Raw genomic sequence first — 22316 nt, forward strand, 5'->3', positions numbered from 1 at the left:
ATTTGTCAGTCTTAGGAAATCACTGCATATCGCATGAGTAATCCAATAAACCTCAAACTGCATCATTAATTGCTCAAATATAAATATGCATTACTGGGAACAAAATTATACAAAATAACAGTAGATAATTCCCCACAGCTGAGAGTAGCCTCTTAGGATTTAGTCTGTGACCCACCAGGGTTCTGGAATATCTTATTCTACCAAACCTTGCCTATGAAGAAAACCAAGTTTTTTATTCCCTTCCTGCATTTTCAGCTTCGAAGAACACAGAATGATGCTAACTCATGCCACTGAAAAATAAACATCTATTTTCATGGCATATTTTCCAACAGGTAGTAGATATCTCTACCTTCCAAACTAACCTCAATAGTACTTTCCAAACAAATCTCATTCTCTTCTACTCTCTTCCCCGTCTACTTATTTCCAGTTAGATTAGCTCCCTAATATGCCTTATTGCCCAGCAGTACACACACCTGTGTCATCATACCAGGGATGGAAGGAACCAGCATCCAAGTTTAGAAAGGTCAAGAGTGTCCTTTTCATCAAGTGTATTCTGGTAGGCCTCCTGATCATTCCTTTACACTTACCCTCCTTCCCTCTTTCCATTAGTACATGTCAGCTCTGTGGCTGACTTTTTTGTTTGGTCCCAAAAGCTCAGATAGGGAAGTGCTGAAATTCAGTGTGTTCAATTCTCTGCTAAAACCAGAAGTGTGCAGTGCTGTGATAACATTTGTATACACATATCTGAACTTGCCTAAACTCATCCCACAAAGCTTTGTTTCAAATGGTTTTTTTGGTGTATTATAATACATCATTTTTAAAACAAATAAAATGGAAGTCTTGCTAAAATTGTGCATAAACTACATTTCAAAACATTGTACTAGTGTTAAATAGAGGAAACATATTGGAAATGGTCACACAATGCTTGTACTTTATTATTTACTTTCCTTGAGGGTTGGAACCACAGTATAGACTCCTTTGGCAAAGGATTTGACATCTGCCTAAAAAAGCACCAAATGCATAATTTGGAACAATTTGAAGAATTCTCCTGTGGGAATACAATGTAATAGTACTTTATACATTATAAAGGGGCTTTATTTTTAGAAAGGGCAGGAAAGATACAACACTATTTTGTACAATGAGCTTTACCACTATGTTTATGGGCTCATCACATATAGAATTTGATTTTAAAAAGATAGCAAGAAAGATCCTAATGACTGTGGTATGAAAATTTATTTTCTGACGGGCATTAGTTTTTGGAATACCCTACAAAAGCCTGACAATAAATCAGTATATATTTTTTGCAATCAAACTGTCTGATCCATGACAAGCCTACTTTTCCTGCTCCATTATTGATCCATAAAATTCCACCTATTTTGTACAGCTGCTATGAAATGTCACTAAAGTAAGAACAATGCTTTGCAGCAGAAGGGTTATAAAGAGTCAAAACTGCTCATGATTTAGATGCTTAAAAGAAACATTTAAATGCTCAGAGCACACAGAGGAGGAGTCCTACATAAGCTGAGTGCTGCTAACACTAGTTGTAGGGCAGGTAGACAGACATGATCATGGGCAATTGCCCTACCTTTGCGTGCAGTCAAAATTCAGAAGTTTCATACCTAAGGGTACTATATCCAGTTAAATTTCCCAAACTCATACCAAAAATAACTCCTCAGGGAGTGGGAAAGGAGAGGAGAGGAAAAAGGAGAGGAAAAAGGAGAGGAAAAAGGAGAGGAAAAAGGAGAGGAAAAAGGAGAGGAAAAAGGAGAGGAAAAAGGAGAGGAAAAAGGAGAGGAAAAAGGAGAGGAAAAAGGAGAGGAAAAAGGAGAGGAAAAAGGAGAGGAAAAAGGAGAGGGAAAAGGAGAGGAAAAAGGAGAGGAAAAAGGAGAGGAAAAAGGAGAGGAAAAAGGAGAGGAAAAAGGAGAGGAAAAAGGAGAGGAAAAAGGAGAGGAAAAAGGAGAGGAAAAAGGAGAGGAAAAAGGAGAGGGAAAAGGAGAGGAAAAAGGAGAGGAAAAAGGAGAGGGAAAAGGAGAGGAAAAAGGAGAGGAAAAAGGAGAGGAAAAAGGAGAGGAAAAAGGAGAGGAAAAAGGAGAGGAAAAAGGAGAGGAAAAAGGAGAGGAAAAAGGAGAGGAAAAAAAAGGAGAGGAAAAAAAAGGAGAGGAAAAAAAAGGAGAGGAAAAAGGAAAGGAAAAAAAAGGAGAGGAAAAAGGAAAGGAAAAAAAAGGAAAGGAAAAAGGAAAGGAAAAAAAGGAAAGGAAAAAGAAAAAAAAGAAAAAAAGGAAAAAAGGAAAAAAGGGGAAAAAAGGAAAAAAGGGGAAAAAAGGAAAAAAAAGGAAAAAAGGGAAAAAGGAAAAAAAGGAAAAAAGGAAAAGAGGGAAAAAAAGGACAAAAAAGGAAAAAAAGGAAAAAATGAAAAAAGAAAAAAAGGAGGAAAAAAGGAAAAGAGGGAAAAAATGGAAAAAAGGAAAAAGGAAAAAGGAAAAAAAAGGAAAAAGGAAAAAAGGAAAAAGGAAAAAAAAGGAAAAAGGACAAAGGAATAATGGAAGGGATTGAGACATTTCTGGACTTGATAGTGCTTTTTGATTAGTAGTAGAATACCACTAAAAATACAATTAAAAGGCCTTATTTTCCTCACTAATGTGGATGCCAATGAGAAGATTTAATTTACATTAGCATAACTGAAATAAAAGGTAACCATATCTCTCTTGTTTGGGAACGAAAAGCAAGTATTCAATTTGGTCAAATTTGTTCCTTAGCTTCCAATTTTGTTCCTGCTTTTTAGACATCATAAAGAAATAAAAGCCATTAAAATCCACCTTTGAACATTGCAATAAAACAGTTACAGTTGTAGAAGTCAAGAGCGGATTGTAGTCTCACTTCTATAAAGGGCTTATATTGAAGATTTCTGTACAATACCAGGTACTTTTCACAAACACTAGATATAATGCAAATTCTTCTTTCAGTTTGCAGTTCATTTGCTATCATGAATGTACCTAGCATTATGGATGAAGGAGATTTTGAAAGTTGATTAGGAGTGACAAAACAGGAAAAGACTGCATTTCTAAGCTGATTACAATATTGATAAAGGACTAGTTGTGAAGTAATTCTATTAAATGTTATGTATATTGAACTTTATGCTGTGTAAGCCAGGAAGGAAAAAGCACAAAATATTACAGTAAAAATAACCTGTCATTCATACGTTTTCTTTCCCTAAATGCTAATTCCCCATTCCACGTACACACAAGTTATTTACTCCCACTCAGAAAGAGCAAACACAATCACTTAGACAGGCCTGAGATCCTCAAGTCCATTAGGCTTTCATGAGCAGAGAGTTTGTCTGTTCTTCTACAGGACAGCAAAAGGATTTAAACCAAGGATGAAATTAAAACCGTGGAAGAGCGTACTCATCGTCTTCACAGTTGCTCAGCAATTACATGATTCTCCATTCTTGTACCTGTTTAAATTTTTTGCATACAAAGCTTTCAGCAAATAGGTACATACCTGCCACTCTGGTCTGTAGTCCATGCAACAGATCTTCCCTCTGGTTTGGTTTTGTACCATATTCTTATTGCATGAGGAAAGTCTGCTGGAGTCTGAATTCCTGATTTCCTTATCTCCAAGCTCCAGGTGCCAGTAGTAAACAGAAGCTCCCCACAGCCAGGTGCCTGGCTGCAGTGAGTAAAATAGTATTGCTGTTCCTTCCAGTGATCTGCAGGTAAATTCACAAGTTCATGTATAATCTGATTCCTGAGATTTTCTGGCTCCTTTGAAACACCAGTTAGCTTGGCAGACCTTGTAAATTTTTCAATGCCTGGCACAGCAGCAACATCTACCTCTTCAACCTTTAGCACAGATAAATCACAGCAATCCAATACCAGGAGAAAATCCTTGTTTCCATGATTCTCTATGTCACAGCAGTCCTTTGAACTAGAAATCCCAGAAGCCTGTTCATTGTTGCTATGGTTACTGTTTTCATCCGAAGTAGCTTCCTCTTCTTTACCACTGACAGCAAAATCATTACATTCTGTTTTAGATGAACAGGTACTCACATTTATCATAGGAATGTGGCAGGATTCAGATGCCCTCATTTTACAGGTTTCATCAAACTGTGACTGGCAGCATTCTTGGCCAGTACTGCTGGTTTTCCTGTACTGGCTCCCAGTCTCGAAGAATAAAACTATGCTGCCTTCAATAACTCTACTTCTGAAATCCACATCCAAGTCCAATACGTAGTGCTTCACAAGCATGTAGCTAGTGTTTGCCATTAAAGGCAAGTCATCCTTCATAGGGTCTAGCTGTGTCTCCATGTTTGTCTATTGGGCAACAGTTTTACAAAGCCCTAGACAATTCTTATATATGATGACTCCAGAAGGAGAATATACAGACTCCCAGTGCCAAAAATAATTTTGAATAAGATTAGAATACTGAAATTGTAGTTTCTCCACTTCTTGCATTCTAAAAGAAAAGAAAAAAAGGAAATAATCTCACAACCATTTCTGAAATGCACTAATTCTAATATCTATTTAAATCCAGTTGCCTTTATTACAAATAGTACAGCTAAAGGGTGATTACACCTCCACAGAATGGCATCAGGCTAGAATGGCATCTGGCTGCTTCAGGACTTCCTGTCAAGAACCAATTTTTCAGATAAGAACTGTATTTTTCAGATAAGAACTCAAATGAAAATACTTCTTTTACAAAATGACAGAAACAACCCTTACTGAATTCAACTTCTGTTGACTCTCTTCACTTACAATAATCCTTCAGAAAAAAAACATTGTTATATAACATCTAATTTAATTTGTTACTGCACTGTTTGTTTCCAAAGTTGCATTTTTTCAAATGTATCAAAAGATAATTATATATTTCCACTGGGATTCTAAGTAACAAGAGTAACTCTAAATCACCTCATATGCCTTAAATTTTTACAGCAATAAATTCCTATTTAAAATCATGTCCACAGATTAATATACTTTCCACATTATAACCACTCTCACATCAGCACTTATAGTAAATGACAAGAAAATGTGCCAATTTACAAGGAGTGCATTCCAACTATTCCTTTGAGATTGCTCATGAAGATTTTTAAAACCTATAATTAAATACTTAAGGTATATAATTACATTTTAGTAGCTGGAAACTCACAACGCTCCTCATAATAGCGCCTTACAGAATACAAAATGTCTTTTCACTGGAAAACCTGTAAATATCTACAAAAGCACAAAAATATTAAAATGCACCATTTGTTGCAACAACCGGCAGAAGTTCATCACAGAAGTTAAACTGCCATGCATTCTCTGTTTTGCTAAGACCATTGAGCTGAAATCACACACTTGCAGCCTACTTAAGTCCCTTTTGTCTGCTTTTTAGTCAAGGAATAGAAATCAGAGAATGGAATATGGACTGTTCTCTCCCTGGGATTACAGTGACACTCATCATGTCAGGCAGGCTGGCCAGATTCTAAATCCTTAAGAAAGGAGATACTCCATTGTGACATTATTTCACAGTTTCACACCTCATCATAGACTTCACTGTCCAAAGCAGTTTTTTTGTAGCTCCCAAAGTCAGCACAGAGGAGAACTGACTCCTCCAAGACCTGCTGTATGTTTTGTAGGAATCCAGGGCATGCTATCAAGCTACTACCAGTAAGTGAAAGACTCGGGGCAACTAATTGTCTATTCTGTTCCCTAAATTAGTTGCACACAAAGCACAAAAACATAGCAAGTATCTCCCTTCCTCAATAGCTTTCATCAAGAAAGCAGTCAGAAACAGCTCTTGAAGGGCTGTCTTTGAAGACAAGCTGAGAAAATCTTCCTTTCAATTTTTTACCACCCGACTGTACTTCTGCTAACACACCAGGACAACAAGCTCACGTCAGAAGGTTTTCTTTCACTGAAATAACTCAGTAAATTCAGGCAAGATGAGCAATGCATCTGTGATGTCTGTATGTAATGCTGTGGACTGAACTTGACATTATCTGGATATTTTTCTGAGTCTCTCTAGTCACAGTTACTTCTAATTATTGGTGACAGAGAAAAGAAATAAAGTGACTTGGTGGGGAAAAACCAAACACTGAACTAACATTCAAACTGTTTTGCACAAACACATTTTTAATTTTAAAATATGTATGATACAATACTGACACCTTTTATAAAATACGAGTACTATACGATTAATATTTATGCTATACTACTTATACGTGTTTATATCTTTCTTTCTGTGTTTTGCATCTGGAAGATGTGATCAATTTCTTACCTCAAAAGTATTAAGATAATTACACTCACTGACATCAAGTTCTGAGCTACCATAGTAAAAAAGCATCTCTCACACAACTGTCAGGTTTATTTAATATTTATTAACAGGGGAGACTAAAAGGTGCCATACAACTAAATTCTATCCAAATTTTTTTAAAAATAGAAAAAAAATTGAATTGTTATTTAAAACACTCTATAAATTATCTTCAAAACTATTAAAACCAAAATATGAAATCCATGAGATTCAAGAGACAATTGAAAAAAGGCCAATGTGGGTAAAAACCCACATAGAATGGGTGTTTGTTTTCAACAGTTGAAAGTTTCAAATCAACACTTCTGTTTGGTGGAGATGACACATTAATCATGTTTACAAAGAGAGCAACAAAAGTGTAGAGGAACACACTTGCAGACAAGTGACAACCATTACTGCATACACTCTGACACTGAATTTTAAATCATATGTAACACTGTGTCTGTTTAATCTTATCTCATATAACTGTTAGATATCTCAGCTTTCAAAAATTTTATGTAGCCTCTCTTTCTCCCAAGCACTAGTAAGTGAATTTAAACAGCTGTTTCTAGGTCTCTCAGTTTCTGAACACCTGAAAATTATTTTATTTTTCCTACAGAGTCTACAGATCATTAGAACTGCGCAACAAAGAACCTGCTATGCTATTCTGTGCTGATGGTGCTGGGGACTCACTCATTTTAAAATCTTTGTATTTTTGTACTGTATTTTGGTAATTTCATATTGATATTGAGTTAGTAAAAAGCTCTGTCTTCAGTGCAAAGCATGCTTCTGTTAAAAATGATAATTTTACTTCTCCCCTAAAGACTCACACAGGAAGTTCCATCCCATGAAGCAAAGCGGTGTCAGAAGTAATGTGAGACAGTCCTATTTAGAGCTCTCCAAACTGGAAAAGCAACCAAATTTATGCACTACACTTTTAAGGCATGATAGTAATGCATGCTTTTAATTTAAATGCTAATTTTATAATAATGTCACCAATTTTATTTTTTTAGAAGTAGGAGTTACATTATGAAGGTACAGCAAACTTCACTTCCCAAGGACTGTGGAGCTTTATATTTCCAAATATAAGGCCTTCAAGTGGTACAATCTGCAATAATAGGTAGAATATTACATGCAACAGAATATTGAGAAAGTACAAGGAAATGCATGACCTTGAAATTTCTTGTCAATTTTTGCATACACATCCTTAGTGGAATTTCTGTCCACATTGTGTTAATTGAAGTTCTGACACTTCATAGTACATCTACTTCTACCTAAACCAAAGATATTTGCTAACAGCCTCACTGCTGGTTTTTCAATGTACAGCTGCAAATATACACTGAATTCAGAGAAGGAAAAAAATGTACAAAAACCTTGATGATTTTTTAAAATGTAATTTCTGTACTATCTGGTCTATGCCTGGAGCTTCCAAAGGTACTTCCAAAGACTTACTCTCACCTAGTAACATGACAAAAATCCACTGTTAATAGAATAAAAATTATAAACAAAATTGCTTTGTTTCCTGTATTCTAGTGTCTCATGGTCATGCACTGTAACAATGTTTGGGTTAGGCAGTCTTGTTGTACTGTACAGTTGTACAGATTAAGAAATATCAGAAACATTCAACTCTTTTTCAATACTCCATTTTTGAGGGTTAGCTTAAAACTATTATTAGTCATATTATATACTTTCAGTTTCAGTGACTTGGACATATCTGTTTATATAATACAAATAAGTGGCCAAAAGTAAATGTTAAAAAGCAGTTAAAGAATTTTGAAGTTCAAGCTTGGAACTCTGAATAAGCATCAGAGATGCCACCCATATCATCTGTTACTTGTGCTCTAAAGCAATTGCCCACTAACATCCTTGCACTATGCAGTTATTAACTTAGTGAGGAACTCATCCACGGAAGTTTTGCTTAAGCACCGCTCGGCACCCTTCTGCCAGCAGCAACAGTTCATACACAGCACATAGAGAAACACCACATTTAAGACAAGCTGGGAAGAAGATGCTATTAGTACAAATGTTTTGATGTTTTTATTCCATAAGCACTCTCCTTGATTCTGCATCTCCACTATATACTACCATTCTTTGGAGGCAGAAAGGCCACAGCCATTATTAGCATGATTTCCTTATCACTGTGATAAGGAAAAATTCTTCTAAAAATTAAAAAACCCACTGGGAAAATGTGAGTGGTACTGCACCGGTAAAGCCCTTTTCCAGAAATATATAATACCATTAGCAAGGATTTAAGAGAAGCAGACATTTTCTTCTACCTGCTGAAAAGCAGAAGCTTAACTCTGCAATGTTTCAAAATTGTATAAAATAATGAAATAAAATTGATAAAAACATTTCTTCAGACTGTATACAAGTTGAGTATTTAGAAGTAAAATGTCCTAAAAAACATTTAGTTGCTACTCCATCTACCACTATAGTTTTGGGAAGGAACAGCCACATACAATGCTAGGTTTATAATAGTAATGAAGTGTTTCCCACATCCCTGTTAGTTTTTCCAATTGCTGACAATCCCTAACATTAGGGACGTTCGTGAAATTTATCACATTACAAATTCCAGTAAACATATACATGTACCTCAAGTTGTGAAAGTTGAAAATCAGGTATTTTTAAGGAATGGTTTAATCGTTCTCATTGGTTTAATCATTAATCATTCTAATAATCATTAGAAGCTATCACAGTGCATTTCCAAAGGAGTATGTGGTTTATCACACCCTTACTATTAGTACATTCTCTTAGTTATGAGCAAGCAATAAGATATTTAAAAATACTCTTTGTATCTATTTTAAGGGAAAACAGAGACTGAAGGCAGAGCTCCTTAAACGGTAATATTTAGCTGTACAAAGTAACGCTAGATACTCAAACACTCCTGCTACACCACTCTTCACGGTACTGATAAGGCAAGAGACTCCCAGCTCTTGCCAACTCCTATCTATATTTGCCCAAATTAACTGTGTGCACTTGTCTAGTTTGCTTCATTTAAAATACTGAGAAAGTTCATAACCTGACTCCAAATATTTGCCTTTTTGAAATAGACTTCCAATACTCATTAAATGCAATAATTTTCATATACATGCAGGGAGCTATTTAAAATATGCCCTGCATGTATGAATTAGGGTTTTGGCAGGTTATCTTTCATGCAATCAAAATGTATTTTCATCAGCCAATTATGTTACTTCTACATCTGGCCCTTCATACATGTTATTCAAACTCCAGATTTATCAAAAATATTCTCAAAGTGCTTTGTTGGTGGTTTTTTGTGCTTTCTCTGTTGGATGCATACCTCACCTATCTGAGAGATGAATTACCTTCACGAAGAGCCCTTGGTGGAATAATACAGTTCTTGCCCCTCAGATGACACAGAAGTATGTGCAACACTCATATTCTTTTTAAACACTTCTGCAGAAGGGAATTGTTCAGTCTCACTAGTTAGCATGATTTAATTTTTAATAGTATTCTTTCCTGCAAACATGTTTTCTTCCCTCTAAGCTTCACTAAGTTCATGTTTCCTAAAGTTATGGATAAAGAGGACCTAGTTATATGGTCACACTCATTTGTTTCTCATCTTTTCTATCCCCCACCCCCACCTGGACGTCATTCTTCCATCTTCCCAATCACTAAACACACTGGTTCAGAATAAGCAGATTATTAAAATAAAGTTTAAGTTGTTGTCTGAATCAAAATAGTTCATTTTGCATCTTATAAAGCAAGACCATTTACAAAGCCTGGCCGTTTAACAAATCCACAGAAGCAGCAGAGCCCCTGCAAGGAAGACAGTAAGTACTTGCAAAATAGAAACGGCATTTCTTTGTAACCTCAGCCTTTAAATCTCAGGTTTAGATCTATTGAGCCAAAATCACCATAATTCTCTGAGCTTTTCAAGACTTTCTTATTTGTACACTGAATTTCAACTTAACGACTTCAACTCATCTTAGTAAATCACACCCTGAACTCCAAAGCACTTGTAACCTCTCCAGACTGACCTCATTCAATGACTAGACAGATTACTCCAAGCACAAAAGTGAGGATATGAACTCATACATCTGGGGACAGAATATGATTTCCCTTTAGGAGGCAGTTCAAATTGGGATAGACTTAAACCCAGCATGAGGCAATACCTAGATTTAACAACAGCTAAGCAAAACACAGGACAGACTCAATTACATTTAAGTATGTTGAAATAAATTTAAAATACTCTCAGAGTTAAAAATTGAATGACTAGAGAATGCTGAAGTTGATATTGAGAGTTTGGTTGGCTTTAAAGTTATAAACAAATGAATATTAAAATTACATTCAAAGGTAACTTAAAGAAAGTTAATGTAGGACATAAGAGCTCTTCCAAAGGCAAGGCAAAACATCTATTACTTCTTCATTAGTTAATAGTTCATTTGTTTAGTAAGAGAAAGCAACAATATTTATTATTTGAACAATTTTAGCCTGCACAGCATGTTTTTTTTCCCCACTAAATACTCATAAGCTAATGGCCTAACAATTCACTTAGCTTAACTCACTCCTCTGGAAAGAAACAAAGATTTTAATAAGTCTATTGAAGAGCTGTAGTTTCATTAGCTGAACAAGGCCTGCAGAGAGCCACTCACATGGCTGAGTACTGAGCCATGGGTACTGAGGCACACAGGTGCAGGCAGGAGAGGCCAGCCTTGGGATAAGGCAATTACGGGAGATTACCTGCTACACCCCACTACCCAACTGGGTGTGTACAGGAGACATGCAGCCTGTCTGTAGAGGGGCATGGGGAAGAGACAAGCAAAAAAACATTAAGATGTCTTGCAAATACACCTATTGTCCATGCATTCCAAGACATTACGCTGAGCTGATTTTTCAAAACTGGAAAAATTGACAGTTTTTTGTATTCTTTAGAGCTGCTTTTTTGTTGTTACTGAACTGAAACACTAAATGAAAAGGAAAGGAAGAAATAAAGAAGAACAGAAATACATCATTTTAAGAATACCAAAATATACTCCCAGGAAAGAGTGCTCTCTACACTTTCAATAGAAGCCCAGAATATTTTGTTTTCTTTAAGTCTCTTCAAACAATAATAATCTTCAGCTACAGGATTTCACAATATTCACCAAACTAAACCAAAAGGACTTAAAGATTAGTCAAGTTTTCTGGCACACACATAAAACATTAATATAAAACATTTGCTAAAATTAAAAATAGCACCACATTCAAAGTGTTCTTTCATTATTTTCTTTATAGACATCAATTTACCCTAATTAAAAACAGTTTCTGCAATTATATTTCAGAGGATTTAGTGTGCCCTCTTGTGTGCAGGTAGTGTTACCCCTTTATGTAGTAAATCAGCTGAGCACATATGCAATAAAATTCACTCTCTAGAATTATAAGTCGTTACAAAATATGAACATAAGACACTGACTTTAAACAATTCTTTTTCAACTTCAGACTCACATCAGGCCAAAATTTATAGAAGCATAATCAGTGCTAACACAATGTATTTTCCAGATTTCTTTTTAAAGAAAATATTAATAAAGTTGCAAAAGAGTTGTGCATTTTAATCCTGTTCTATTTAGCCTGTTTTATAAACAAGAAACTTCATGGTAAAAGGATGTACTTTTTGAAAGCACATAGCCTTTACAGTGGGGAAAAATAAAAAAAAACCAAAAACAATAAACCCATGTAAGGTTATCCAGAATTTAGAACAACTGAGTGGAGATATTTTAATACATATATGTGATAGTCACCTGATTAAGAGCTAGAAATATGATTTAATGTTCCACTGGAGCTCAAAGTCATGGTACATAAAAATTCACTTGACGTGAGATGAACAGATAAATTGTCTTCAACAGCACTACTAATTTTATGATATTTGAATACATGGATAAATACTTGTGTCCCAGACAAGATGGGTATCTACTCCTCCTTCAGGCTCTGTGTGGCTTAGCAAATATTGGATTTTAACCACCTCAGGAAATCATCAGTTTTGTTCAAAAAGAAAAGACAAGAATTAACCATTTATATGGATGCTGAAATAGACAGTGGACATTTAAATAGACAGCGGTTTTATTAGCAAGAAAAAAATTTAAAAATGGGGCATGGAATGACCATGCTCACAATCTGTGTGAAACAAATGAAATTACAATCACAATGAAACAAATAACAGGAATAACATTAAAGAAAACCTGAAAAAAAAACAAGTGGAAAAAAAAAAAAAACCAAGCAAAATATGGTACCAGAAGGATGCACTTTAACAAAAGGCTACGATAGAAATTACTACAGAGTGTAACACCAGAATAATGATCAGGTAATGATTTTTTATTTCTTAAAAGGACCATTCTCAAAACCCATAACTGAACAGGAAAAAATTACTTATTTGTATATATATATATAGTTACATTATTATTTAAATTCTAGGTATCTCTGTACTTGCCTTCAATCTACTAATAATGCTAGTTCAACAATGTAAAACAACTTATTGATCCTTTGTTCAAAGTTTGTCATCTACACACAGACTGTCTCTCATTGGTCCAACATGACTAAATCACTGAGCTGACACACAGAGAAAGTATGTGTACATTCACAGTAGCAAAAAGTTGTTATGACAGGTACTAAAGAACGGTGAGGAGAAAAAAGGTAGCTGTGCAACTATCAAATAAGCTTGTAATCCCATGCTCTCTTCTTTGCTTAGACTGTGATGTCTTTTGTTAAGTTTGTGACAGTTTGGGGAGTTTAACTGAACAGGCTGTAAATAATGATTTAATTTACCATTTGATGCCAATTGCATTTGATTAAATACAATTTTATGGTGTCTTTTCTTCAATCAAGTCTTCCCAAAAATGTTCACAAATCATAGTATTATTATCCCACCAACATGATTACTACTGCAAGGACTAAAATACAGCCTAAGAAAATGCTAAGCAGAATCAATAGGGGCTGCAATGTCACGCAAATTTGTAAGTCAAGCCTAGGTAAAAAAGGAAGGATTCTTTCCTACATTTTTTCTCATAAATTGAACACAGATTGAGATGGAGTGTAAAAAACTTAACTCCCCAACTGTCTACAATCATGTAACTAATTCAGTCTAGCATTTGTCATTCATTTTGTATTTCTTTTCATTTTTCCTCAACAGGTCAAGAGAACAAACTGTAGTCACAGTGTTGATATAATACAGGAAACATGCTACCTCACCTTCTGAAGCAAAATCCTTGCTGGACACCTTGAAAGTTCTCTGCACATATTTGAGGTTTGTATACACAAACAGTACATCTTTTACTCCTGCTTCATAAATAAGCTGTTCTGAGAAATATTCTTTGAGGATTTGCTCAGTTCTTCACTATCTTACACATATATCAAGGTACTGGCATCACAGAAAAGATACTTTTTTTTTGACATTTTTTTTGAGATACTTCTCATATTCAACATTGTCTTCTGTAATATTTTTTGTTATATTATGCCCATAATATGAGTACCTGGCTTTCATTTCATCTTTGGAAAAGGAAGTTTACTAGCTGAACTCCAGGCATGGAAAAAAAAAAAATTAGAAATTGTAATGCTACTACAAAGTCCTGGTGATCATTTCACAAACAGTCTTTCATGTCACACTTCTTCCACATACAGAGATGTAAAAAATTACTAGTATATTTTAAAAATAGACCTTACATTCAATTCATCTTCCTTATCAAATGTACTTTGTAAGTAATAAAATTATAGGGCAAGCTGATTATTTGGTTATATGTGTTTTAATATTTTAGAAGACAGATGTTCACAAAAGAATAAACAATAACAGCAGATGGTGGCCAACATTAATAGAGTCAATCTTGATCACCAGCACATAACAGAGCTGCATAAAACACACGAGGAATAGGAAATGGGAGAAATTATTCTTCAGGGAATGTTATTTGTATAACATTGTTTTTCCACTCAATACAAAAAGCATCAGCCTGAATTAGAATCACAGGTCTCTGAAAATGAATATGAGAAAAAAATTTTCCAGGCAACATAAAACATGGTTTCAAAGCAGACAAGATTAATCTTCCTAAAGTATCTACAGAAAAGTTTCTTTTCTATAGGCAATACACTGTAACTCATAGTCTTGGTTTTTACAGTTAAAAGGAAAAGGGAATTAAGAGATAGGGGAAGGGAAGAACTTGCAAATTTAACTTGATATGGTGAAAGTGGATGAAAAAAAACCCAGGGACAATCTGAACTACCCAGAATACCCATTTCAAATGGTGAACTAGGAAGGGGAGGAGGTTAACTCTTATACAAAATAGTCTAGTTGTAAATAGCACATTAAAAACTAGAGTGATCAATTATGGTACCTGATACTGATATTTCATTATTCCAAGAAGCTGTTATTTTGAATGCTGATAGCTAACTACTCCACTCTAACAGTAGTAATTCAGATGAGAAAATTAGAAAACTATCTGACATTGCTGGAAAGTCCATCAGAGGCACTACTAGGTGGAAGCAAATGAAAGGCTTACAAACTTTAAAAAAAAACAAACAAACCAATCTTGAAAAACAGAAGATACATGGTCATTAAAGATGACTTCATAATACAGTATCAGGAGCTAGAAGTACACTATCAAGAATGTACTGAATAATCTACTCCCTTTCCAAGCACATGCCTAATTTCACTGCACTCCTGCTATGTCAGCCAGTGAAGGACTGTCTTACACATGACGCTGGCATGGCTTACCCAACTGTGATAGGCACAAAATCCAGTTGTCTAAGATAGTCCTACATCAGTCTTCTCATGAAGACATACGCCAAACATGAAGCATACACAAAACACCTCCTCTTTCAGAGCACAACGATAGCTGTCTCTTTTCATGCATTTCCAAAATCTTAGAAAACAAAAATGAATGAAAGAGAGGGCTGGATGAAAGAAGATCAAGATAACAGGTCTTCCAACCAATCCAAGCAGTTACAGCTCTGTACTTGATGCCTGCCTAGCCCTGGGAAACTTCCAACTTAGAGTTGTTAGAAATATTTTAATACATTACCTGGTTAATGCTTTACAAACAATATTACTATTTTTTCTAGCGTGCAAAATCAGAGTTGCACAAACTTACACACAAATGCTGACACAAGTAGCTGGCATTAATCCCTAAGATGGTGATTTCTATCTCAGCTTCTGTTTTTCAGACAACACACAAACTTATTCCCTGCAGTAATAGTCCATTAAAGTAACTCAATAGAAATTTACAGGAACTGAGTTTCCTAGCAAACTAAGGATGGTCAGACAAACCCTACCAATTTATGATAAGTCTTTTTGAAGATATTTTTCCTGGCAGCTGATTCTGACAGAATAATCTGCTTTGAACACAAGTCAACAGGGACAGCTATTTCCATGCACAGTGACTTGAGCACACAGCCTGGCATATGCATGCGAGCTCAAAATGTAAGCTAATAACCTAATCTACAAGCAAGGATCTCTGAAGCACACAGAACAACTTGTTTGTGTTGTGTACTCACTGTATTCTTCAAAAGGTGTAGAAGAATTTCAGACACAGTCTTCCCCTGCATGCCACTGGCCAATATCCAGATGCTACACATTTAAACACCAGCTTTTTACACCAGAAAAAAAAAGCCATGTTCGCCTCTCTTCACCTTCAGCTAAGCATGATTTGCTTCATCTGTACAAAAAAGCTAATTCAATTGCTTCCAACAAGCAGGTGCTAGAATTACAAGCTATTATGCCCTCTACTTAGGATTAAAAAAAAAATTAAAGTGCCTTCTGGATAAACATTCTCTTTAATAATTATAAGAGCTTTATAACTAATTCCCTTTAAACTGCTTTCATGGCAGCTTCTTCCAAATCCAGGTTTACACATTTTTCACACAATGTACGACACTAAGATCTTAGAAAGAATTCAGTTTTGAACATCAGTATCAACAATAATTTTACTCTTTAAATACTGAGTAATATGTATACATTATTTTTGGTAATTAGAAACTTTTTTCCCCCACGCACACGTAACACAACTACCTAAGACATCTTAAGCCTTTTTAAGGCAAGAATGGGTTCTGTAGATGAAAGTAAGGCTTAAACAAACTAACAGAAACATTTGCTACTGTTAAACCACTATAAAACAATCCACAGAAGAGAGCTTGCAGACCTCACTCAGCATCACAAGTAAAACAGCACATTTCATAATGATGCTTTGATGTGAAAATTAATTCAATCACTGATATCCCTTGATAAAACAATTGGTACCATTCCAGAACTCTCCTTTTAAGTCTGAAAACTACAGGAATAATGAGCCTAATGGAAGACCTTCTTTCCCAACTACAGCAGCAAGCTAGCAGCAAGAGAAAATTATTCCAATGAGCTGAAACTTTAAGTCAAGAGAGAAAACTCCTCCTTTTCAACTTACAGAAGAGGGGAAACACCAAAAAAAACAGAAGTTCTCTTCTGCCCTCAAAATACTAATTCCCAAAGAAAATCATCCAAGACTGAAAAAGCGTAGCTTACTATTGGCAAAGGAGACAGGAAAAGCATCCTGATATTCCCCCTAACGTCTCTGTAGTCCATTAGCAATTACTTGTATTACAGTACCTAAAATAATTAAGCAGAAACCAAATACATGTTTTACAAGTCTCTGCCCACAAATTTATCATTACTTTATGAAAAAAAACAAAACAAAACAACCCCATAAAAACAAAACCCCATGACCAACATCTGTATAAGGACAGAATTTTCTGGGTTTTATTTTACAGAATGATTTCAAGGTGGGCATGGGCCTGGGTAATGTGCTATACTTAACACTGCTTGAACTGGGGAAAGGGGCTAGTTGATCTTCAGCAGTCCCCACAAAGTGAGTGACTCTATAGAGATGCTGAACTGCATTAAATTGGCACAGAACTACTTTGGATTTTATTTCCACTCAAAATACAAAGGAAAGGTTATGTGTGACTGGGTTTCAGGAGATGGAGCATGCATGTCAGATGATATTCATACATCGGAAGCACCTAAATAAAATTTTTGCTGAAAGAGACTGACTGTTTTCAACTTAGTGCAGCTGTCATTAATGAATACCACCAACAATGTCAAAGAACTAATTATTTAAGCTTGGAATCATCAAAAGTCTTCTCTTTCCAATGTCGACACTGGCAAGCCACCTCAGTCATTTAACCTGACTCTTGTAAAAGTAAGCGCTATCCTGAGTAAAGGACCTAGCATACAACTAAGTTGAAATCCTCAGCAACACCATTTACTAGGATACGAGTTTCACCTACATGTTTCCAGTGTTAAAGAGGCCAATGAGTGGAACAGCTCATTAACCAGCTTTGAGAGGCTCGAACAGATCCACATTTAAACTTCCTTCAGAAAAGCAGAAGCTGGTTTCCTGAGAAGGCCATTGACCCAAGCTGTGTGAAAAAAAGGACAGCAGGGATTGCTGGTGGCACAAACCCTCCTGCTTTGGACTGTGCCCCCAGCACTGCTCCCATTGAGTTTGCAAGGGAAGGCAGGGACGGAAAGTTTTGTCACTTCCAGCAGCGCATCCCTCGCACGAGGCTTGGCGGGCCGGCGGGAAGCGCTGCGAGACAGGGGAGCCAGCCCGTCCGGGCCGCCGGCAAGCACGGGGGTGGGGGGCGACGGACAAGGAAGGAACACTTACAGCGGCGGCCACTGCCCCGCCCGGTGCCGGCTCCCGGGGCGTGTGCGGGGACACGCGGGGACACGCGGGACACGTCGGCCCCCAGCTGGCCCCGCCAGGCGCCCGAGCTGCTGCTACTGCCGCTGCTGCCGCCTCACGCCCGCCGCCCTCAGCCCGGCCGCGGCGCCCGCGGATGAGCTCATCGGGCCGGCCCCGCCCCGCCGCCGCGCCCCGCCCGCCACCGCCGCGGCCTGCCGCCACGGGCTGCCGCCGGGCTCCGTGGGGGGAGGAGGGTAACGCCCCTGCTGCCAGCACACCTGGCATCGCCCCGCCGGTTAGAGGCTCATTTGATGGGCGACAAGTTCCCCGTGAGCCGGCGGTGCCCTTGTGGCCGCAGGGCCAGTGGTGTCCTGGGGTGCGCCGGGAGTTTAACCAGAAGGGTGAGGGAGGCGATGCTGTCCCTCAGCTCGGCCGTGGTGAGGCACATCTGGAGTGCTGTGTTCAGCTCTGCGCTCCTCAGCACAAGAGAGGCAAGGAGCCACTGGAGAGGGTCCAGCAGAGAATCGCAGAGACAGTTTGGGGTCTGGAGTATCTCTCCTATGAAGATACACTGCAGGAGCTGGGCCTGGTTAGTCTGGAGAAGACTGAGGGGTTCTCAGCAATACATACAAACTTCTCAAAGGCAGGTGCCAGGAGGATGGTGCCAGACTCTTTTCAGTGGTGCCCAGTGACAGGAGAGGGAGCAATGGCCATAAACTAACATAAAAGAAATTTCACCTCAGCATGAGGAAGAATTTTTTTTACATTGAGGGTGGCAAAGCACTGGAGCAGGCTGCCCAGGAGATGTGGGGTCTCTCTCCCTGGAGATATTCAAAACCCACATGGATGTGTTCCTATGTAACATGCTCTAGATGACCCTTGCTGGGCAGGCTCGCCAGGCAAGCCAAGGATGCACCTTGCAGCAAAGTCATTCTGTTACTTCTGCTGGAAAAATGAAGAGCCATGAAACATTTCCAGTGGTTGTGAGCACTGAAGCAACTCTGTAGGAATGGTAGGCAGGCCACTGGCTGTTGAATTCAGGACCATGAAATACTTTTAGTGTTTCGTTTCATCAGCCTTGCCACTTGTTACGGACTCAGTCCACATGTGCTGAGGCTCCTTCCTGAAGCTGGCATAAAGAGTGGGGTAGGATGGAATGGAAGTTTCTCCATAGCTTGCCTGGTATCAGAAGGATAATTAAATATTCAATAGAATAGGAATTCAAACCTGGGTTTTTAGTCAAGTGTCTTAACAATAACTTGACGAACTCACCTTCTGCTTCATCTAAGCCCCATGAACATTTGATTACTTTATGCAACATTGAAAACCACTGAGACCAAGAATTGGGAGAGTCTCTTCCAGAACCTCCAGTTGCATTTTCCACAGTATTTTCAAGGGTGGTGGGAAATTTAGATTCAGATCCTTGTTAACCAGTGGAAATTGAAAATTTCCCTAGATTTCCCTACCACCGAGCAGTTGCTGTTATCTTGGGGTCATAAGGACCTTCTGTTGCCACTAGACAAAATATGATAGGCAGGGAACTTGGGAATGTAGTTAGAGAATCATCCTGAGAAGAAGGATTTGGCTTAGTTTTGTGAATGTGTGGTCAGATGAAAAATTGTTTGCACCTGTTGGGCTAATACAATGCTTATTCTTCAAAAACCACTGGCTTGTGGAACAACACAATGCTTATTCCTTATGTAGAAAGAATAACTGGAAAGAAACCAGCTCATTTGTGCCAACTTTTTCCAGTTCACCAGGCCATCAGGTATGAATTTTGGGTTGCTGACCTCAAGGGACCATCAAAGAGACCATCAGGACAGAAGAATACATGAGGAGGGAACATATGTCAATGATTTCAGGGAAATGATTATCATATGCATGTTATTCTGGGAAAATCAATGAATATGTATGTAAAATATAGTATACAAACAGGAAGCTTTTCTGTACTCAGCACACACGATTTCTGGAGGAGATACCCCTTCATGCATCTGTCTGAATAAAGAATGCCTGCTTCTTAATACTACGTTGGTGTTAAGGAGTTCTTTTATTTTTACTGATTTTGGTAGCAAATGTCTGTTAGCAGAAAATGTGGGGTCACAATTACTGGACTCAGGAGCTTATATGACATTTGGATGCTTACTTGCTCTTGTGAATTGCAAAGTTATTCAAAGCAGATCTGATTGAAATGGCTTTTGAAGCGTCAAACACTGCAAGAAATCTCAGTCTTTCCAAAATCATTGGAACATACTAGCACTGGTAGGAGCTTAATAGAAAACATGTCTGATACAGCCAGATCCAGTACAGGGTCTTCTGTCTGAGGATTGTATCTGCGCTACCCGTACTGAGGAAGGACTTTCTGACTAGGTCTATCTGCAGTAACCAAGGGAAGGCTGAGTCTAAAATCAATCTAAATGCACATTACTTTGCAAATAGTAGAAAAGAAATATATTTTACTGATGTAATAGTGATGTACAGATGTCTTTAACTGCACTTTGTTAAAGATCTGTGGATTGTCATCGCTATTGACCATTTTCACTTTTACTTGCAAACATAACAGCTTTTTCCAGGGACCAAGAAAATGCATTGCAAGACTGAAAGCCTAATGAAAATTAACTAGAATATCATCATGACCATAAACCAACCTATTTCTTGCTCCATATTTACCCAAAATCTACTTATTTCTTGAAAGAAGAGCTGTTCTCTGACAAATAAGCATCTCCTGTGGTTGTCCAAATGCATACAGCATGGTACATTATCATCATCCTTCCTGCTAACTATAAATCATTCTGGATTGCTCTTGTCAAGTGAACAATGGATAGCTTGATAAACATGAATATTGGAGGTTTGTTTTATTTGACATTTAACATAAGCATAGTAGTAACCTGCTTGTGATCCACTAATGAATTTTATTTGTTTTTAAAAAGACAGCTTAGAGTAAAAATACTGCTGTGACTCTCACCAAACTAAAGATTACATAAAGGGGTACTTTTATAACAGCTTATTCAGGCAATATTTCAGGGCTATTCATATTTAACAACTTTACCAATTTTACTTAAATCCTAAAAGTAAAAAATACTGGAAGTAATTGCTGAATGCTTTAAAAAAATTCATCACTAGTACTTTGGTGCCAAACCTGACAGCAAGTGGCAATTATTTGGAGCAGTTGCTCTATACAGGCAACTTGAAACACTGAGAAGAAGACAAAACTCAGTGTAACAGTGTTTAGAGTGGAGTGTAGACTGCTCACAATTAACAAACTGTATTTACAAATCACCTTTTAATTGATTGCAAGATGCTAATGATAATGACACAAAGATTATATTCCAGAATGACTAATATTGCCATTAACTGGCATTGTTGATAATACTAATTACTGTGCCCATTATTTTGTAATTAGTATGATCTTGTAACTGGTATTTTCTCCATCCTGTGAAGTGAAAGCAGATTAGAGCTTGTGTGTATATTCTTTTTCAATTACACTTCGAGGTTGTGCTTTTCATGAGCAGCATAAGCCCACGTTAAAAATGGACCTCCTCTTTAGATCCACAAAAAGAAATAGCACATGTGACTATGGCACTTCACTGGCACAGCACACTATGCTGTAAATATTAGTTGAAGACTGTATTTGACAATTGGTGTTGAAAATGCATTTGATGAAGAGTGTGCACAATTTTGGTCATAGTTTGAAACTTGGCGTTGGCTGTTTTCAAACTCCTTTGAACATATGGCTTGCCTTGCACTGTTAGTTATAGTTTGTGACAATAGTGCCTAAAACCCAGTTAAGCTAAAAGCTCTACCAACACAGAGGAAGAGGCACCCTGTATTTTAGAGAGTTATCATGTGAAGAAAACAATGGACATACTGAGGATCAAGAGAAAGTGTTTAACCAAGAGGCATGAGGAACAATGTGATGGCAGCAAGGATCTCACACACCTTCACAGTGGAGACATTCTTGAAGCTCCAGGAGAGATAGGGAAAAAATTATACTTTATCCAACTGCACATTTTGAAACATTTAAAAACACCACATTTAAATCCACATTTTTGGAAGCAAGTATAAAGATAAAAATGGACTACTGATCTTGGGATCAAATTTTTTGTGGATTCAGTGACTATTGCTATCAGTTAATCACTTCTAAGTATTAGTTACTGTTATGACTGCTAAATATAGTGGTTTTTCTGTGGCTTTACTATCACAACAGGAGTGTTGTGATCTAATTTGTGTTTTCCTAAAAAAAATATTTCTTTTATCCAGTCTATTATTTCAGCTGCAGTGATTCTTATCCTGCAGTGCAGAGAAATGCCCCACGTAAGCACCAATGGTTGTCTTAATTTGGCCTCATGCTTTGATACCAGTTTGGCCTGATCAGATCATAATACAGTAATCTAAATATTTGAGAAAGAGAGTGAA

The 22316-nt window shown here is 37.2% G+C and overlaps 1 protein-coding gene across 6 annotated transcripts in view; it reads right to left on the reverse strand.

Annotated features, from left to right (window-relative positions):
• Positions 1-18018, reverse strand: part of AOPEP (aminopeptidase O (putative)) — a 191480-nt gene extending 173462 nt beyond the window's left edge. For 4 of the 6 annotated variants that reach the window (XM_085043637.1, XM_085043636.1, XM_085043633.1 and 1 more), the window contains exons 1-2: positions 17886-18018; positions 3502-4455 (exon numbers count right to left, since the gene is read on the reverse strand). In XM_085043637.1, coding sequence (XP_084899763.1) covers positions 3502-4307 — 806 coding nt within the window. In that variant the 5' untranslated portion in view covers positions 4308-4455; positions 17886-18018. Of the gene's footprint in view, positions 1-3501; positions 4456-4574; positions 4626-5123; positions 5211-17885 lie in introns of all 6 variants that reach the window. The other 2 variants (XM_085043634.1, XM_085043635.1) reach the window with 2 other exon arrangements.
• Positions 18019-22316: the final 4298 nt, after the last annotated feature.

This window comes from Lichenostomus cassidix, chromosome Z (assembly GCF_008360975.1).
Source record: "Lichenostomus cassidix isolate B80296 chromosome Z, HeHo_3.0, whole genome shotgun sequence".
Lineage (NCBI taxonomy): Eukaryota > Metazoa > Chordata > Aves > Passeriformes > Meliphagidae > Lichenostomus > Lichenostomus cassidix.